At 40.3% G+C, this 4,065-nt stretch overlaps 1 protein-coding gene across 1 annotated transcript; it reads left to right on the forward strand.

Moving 5' to 3' along the window:
• The first annotated feature begins 1,933 nt into the window (after positions 1–1,933).
• LOC105036106 (uncharacterized) lies at positions 1,934–3,852 on the forward strand. The gene is made up of 2 exons (XM_073243931.1): positions 1,934–2,877; positions 3,016–3,852. The coding sequence occupies exons 1-2, from the start codon at positions 2,445–2,447 to the stop codon at positions 3,657–3,659; spliced, it is 1,077 nt and encodes a 358-aa protein (XP_073100032.1). The 5' UTR covers positions 1,934–2,444; the 3' UTR covers positions 3,660–3,852.
• Positions 3,853–4,065: the final 213 nt, after the last annotated feature.

Consider the following 4,065-nt stretch of genomic DNA (forward strand, 5'->3'; position numbering starts at 1 on the left):
TCATGTTACTTACAGAAAATTTGTGTGCTAAAAAAGGGAATGGGTATAGTGGATCTTGTCTAGTTGTCTTAGTTGCTATATTGCCATTTTATTTTATTGGATAGTTGCTGATTGTACTAGATTCTTGACATCATTGTTATTCTTTTCTTAATGCTTGCCATTTTTGCTGGAAATAGGAGATCTGAAGAACAAAAGCCAAAGGAGCAGAAGCCAAAATCTTCCGAGATCAAGCCTGTGATGACAGAATGAGAATGATGCGAGCAAGAGTGCCAAGCTGACCAGTGGCAATGGATATGCTTGTGTCCTGTCATGACTTCGGAGTTGTTCCACACTCTTGGTTGGGTTTATGAGTGTAACCATCTTCTTCAAGCTTAAACTTTGATGCATGTTGATCTCCGACATGGGTATGGACTGGAATTTTGATGATGCGTTGGTAATTTTTAACAGCTGTGACATCTTTTTTTCTACTAGAGTAAGCAGTTTTTAAGCAGTTGTGTTTTGATCCAAAGATTACTTTCGAATCATTGGCACATATTAGATGAAACTGGAGGTGGTCTATTCCTGCTTGTTTCTTTTGTTTGGTAGCAGGGCATGTGGACGTTTCTGGACTCGAGTACTGAAGCCCACTGCCCCTTGTTGGTCGCCAAAGGGACTGTATTTTCTGATGGGTAAGTTGTTGGCAAGCTCGCATCCTACCTCAGAGCCACAGTGGAAGGATATGAAAGGGCTCCTACCATGGATCCTTTCACGTGTTGCATGGAATCCAAAGTCTCATCAGCTTAGTAGGTGCTACTCAATTTGATCTCTAGTTAAACTCACATAATTCTCTGCGCAGATGTCGGTGGCTTTATGTATACAGTAAACTGCCAATATCTTTTATGGTACTATCTTTGAGAGGTAAATCCATGCTCAGATCCATGTGAGTGAAATTTTGGTAAGAGTACAGAAATGGTTTCCTACTTGGCAACCTGTTTACAATCCAATCTACCACTAATCACATGGGTCTTTGCAACATGTTGATGGAAAATATTGCAAAGCTACAGGTGGGCTGTGATTAGTCCCCTGCCTTGGGATTGGACGTGCTTAATAATGCCTAGCAAAATCCACTGATATAATCTACGATAAATTACAAAAATCCTCTGAGTTTTGGTATAAATCATATTTATATCCGATAGTTTTAAAAATCTATACTTTTCCTCATTTACTTTTATCAGGCACTTTTATCTATAACTTAATAGGATGCTAATCAAATGGTTAACCTTAAATGAGACTCAAAAATTATAATAGAGAAATTTCAAAAATGATCAAAATAATCTTAACTGACATGACAACAACTTAAAAATATAAGAAAGTGATGCATCCTTTTTCCATTTGAGGATATTTTTTATTTTTTATATAAGATAAATAATTTCACTAATTATGTTAATTTAATTGAATGTAAGTATAGATTTTATAAATATTAGATATCAATATAATAAATATAAATTTTATAAAGATTTTTATAATTATTTTATAATCTATGAAACATCAGGTGCTACCAAACCAGGACATAGTCTATGCAGTCAAAGTATGTTTAATAGGTTGGCATGTGAACAGAATTATATACAAGGGAAGGACTGGAGAAATTAGTGGTAGTTGCAGTGGTGGGGAGAGAATCCCAGGCAACCAAATCAATCAAAAGAAGGGGGACATGTGGGGCCGCTAGGTAGAGCCAAAGCAAAGACCAAGGAGTCAAGGACCAAAGGGCAGAAGGCCTGTGCATGGGCTCAAGGGCACTCCCACAGTCCCACTCGAGTAGAGAGAGAAAGAGAGAGAGAGAGTGATCACCAATGATTTCCAAGTGCATGTGCTCACAACCCTTCCATGCTCCTCTTCCACACCCCTTTCCCCTTCCATCTCACCTCTCCTTTTTGCCTCCCATCTCCTCCTTTTCCTTGGTTCTTTACATCCCTCCAAAACTTTCTATTTCAACCTATGAAAACAATGGTTTCCATGTCTTCTTCTTATGGATTCTCTTACCACAACAAAGTCGAGATCAGAAGGCTGGGATCATAATAGCTGGCTTCCTTGATGCTTCTCTACCATCTTGGGCTGTCACTATTAACCATACCCACATTCTACAAAAAAAAAAAAAAAAACATATCCACAAATCTACATTGCCATTCTTACCAGGAGACAAGAAAGGAAAGATATGCACATGTTTGGAAAATATTATCCTTCTCAAAGGTGTTTTTGGTAGTCTTTCCCATCCCAACTTTATTCACGCCACCTTTGCCAGCCCAATTCACGCTTAATTATCTTTCTTTCCTCCTCTTCATTTCTGGAAGGGAAGGAAACACCACAATTACCTTCTCTTCTTCTACCTCTGGTCCTCTGCCTCTCTCCCATCCCTTTCTTCTCCTCCCCCACCACGACACAACAAAGAAAGCTGAGGCGAAGAAGACATGACCCAGCTGTGCAACTCTGACATCCACCTCCTCCTTGGCCTACTATTGGATGACCTCCTCTCCTTTTGCTCCTTCTTAGCCTCCCATCCTCTCCCTTTGGCCTACTTTCTCTACTTCTTCCCTTATTTTTTCCGGCTTCTCTCATTCCTCTCTCCACTCATCCTCTCCACCTCCCTCCTCCTCCTCGTTCTCCTCACCATCTCCCCCCATGACCTCAATTACTCACCACCTGAGTTATTCGGAAACGCTTGCTCCATTGTACTCAATACTTTAAAGGCAAAGCTTGAAGGCGATTCCTCAGCCGAGCTACTAGAGCAACTGGTATCGATGGTTCTTGCACCACTTGACGATGCTAGGCCGTACTTCAAAGATCCAGTCATGCCAGCGCTGGATGGTGATGGTTTGTTTGAGCTGGAGTTTCAAACCATGGGTGAGTTCTGCAATCATTCTAGTCTACATTGTATAGTAGAAGAGAGCCCTATTAAACTTGCTCTAGACAATTCTCAAGAAAGTAACCTTATGGTTTCCAATCATGGAATTGGAGATGAAAGTTTTAATGGTGAATTAGGAGAGAGCCCCTTTATGGATGCTTTGGAGGACTCTCAAGAGAGTGAGCCTTTAGTAACACCCCTTGGAGTTGGAGATCAAGGTGAAGCTGACAAGGCACAGTTAACCAACAAGGTTGCGGAGGATTTGTCGAAAGCTTTTGAGCTCAATAACTCAAGCAGAAAACCTGACCCAGCTGCTGACAATGTAGGAGGAGAACTTATGAGATCTACTTCAAGAAGAAGAAAACAGAGTACATACAGAGACTCTGACTGCCTTCAAAGAGATAATTCTATGAGAAAGGAGAGAGAGTGGAAGAGAACATTAGCTTGCAAGCTTTATGAGGAGCGAATGACATATAAGCTATGCGAAGAGAGAACGGTCGTTGAGGGTGGCGAAGAGATGGATTTGCTTTGGGAGGCTTATGAGGTTAGTGCTTCCAAAGATGATAAGCTGAAGAACAATGGAAAGAAAGGAAAGAAAGTTGAGCTGGAAGAGGAAGATGAGGAAGAGGTTGGGCAATTGTGTTGCCTACAAGCATTAAGGCTCTCAGCAGGAAAGATGAATTTGGGAGTTGGGAAGCCTAATCTGATGAAGATATCCAAGGTCTTGAAAGGAATGGCTATGTTTCAGCGTGTTGGTAGGCGAAGTAGCAGAAAGGGGTGAGAAATTGGGCTACCTATAGATAAGAAGCTTATATGAGCCAGTGTTAGTCAAGCAATAAGCTTGATATGTGATCTCCATGTCTATAGAAGCACCTCCAAGGAACAATGTCTATAGTATATAGAATCTTGTAACTTGTTTTCTAGATAAATGTTTTCCTTGCTATCAGCTATTAATTCTTCTCTTTTCCATTTCACTTTTGAAATGACTTACTGGCTTCTCTCGGATCATTTTTTGTAAAAGTGTGTTTACAAACATCAATGGGCTTATTTTGAGCTCTGTGACTCTGAATGGAATTATAAATAACTATGGTTTTATATCATGATGTATTTCCACATCCCTATGACTCCGAAGCTTACTCTGTCATATGGTTACCATGAATTCAGATCGGTTATTTTGTAATGGTGAT

This window comes from Elaeis guineensis, chromosome 9 (assembly GCF_000442705.2).
Source record: "Elaeis guineensis isolate ETL-2024a chromosome 9, EG11, whole genome shotgun sequence".
Lineage (NCBI taxonomy): Eukaryota > Viridiplantae > Streptophyta > Magnoliopsida > Arecales > Arecaceae > Elaeis > Elaeis guineensis.

Bases quoted from the DNA above. Each gene is read 5' to 3' on its own strand.
- LOC105036106 (XM_073243931.1), top strand. From the start codon at position 2,445: ATGACCCAGCTGTGCAACTCTGACATCCACCTCCTCCTTGGCCTACTA. The intron at 2,878-3,015 runs GTGAGTTCTGCA...ATGGTGAATTAG, and splicing joins GCTGGAGTTTCAAACCATGG to GAGAGAGCCCCTTTATGGAT.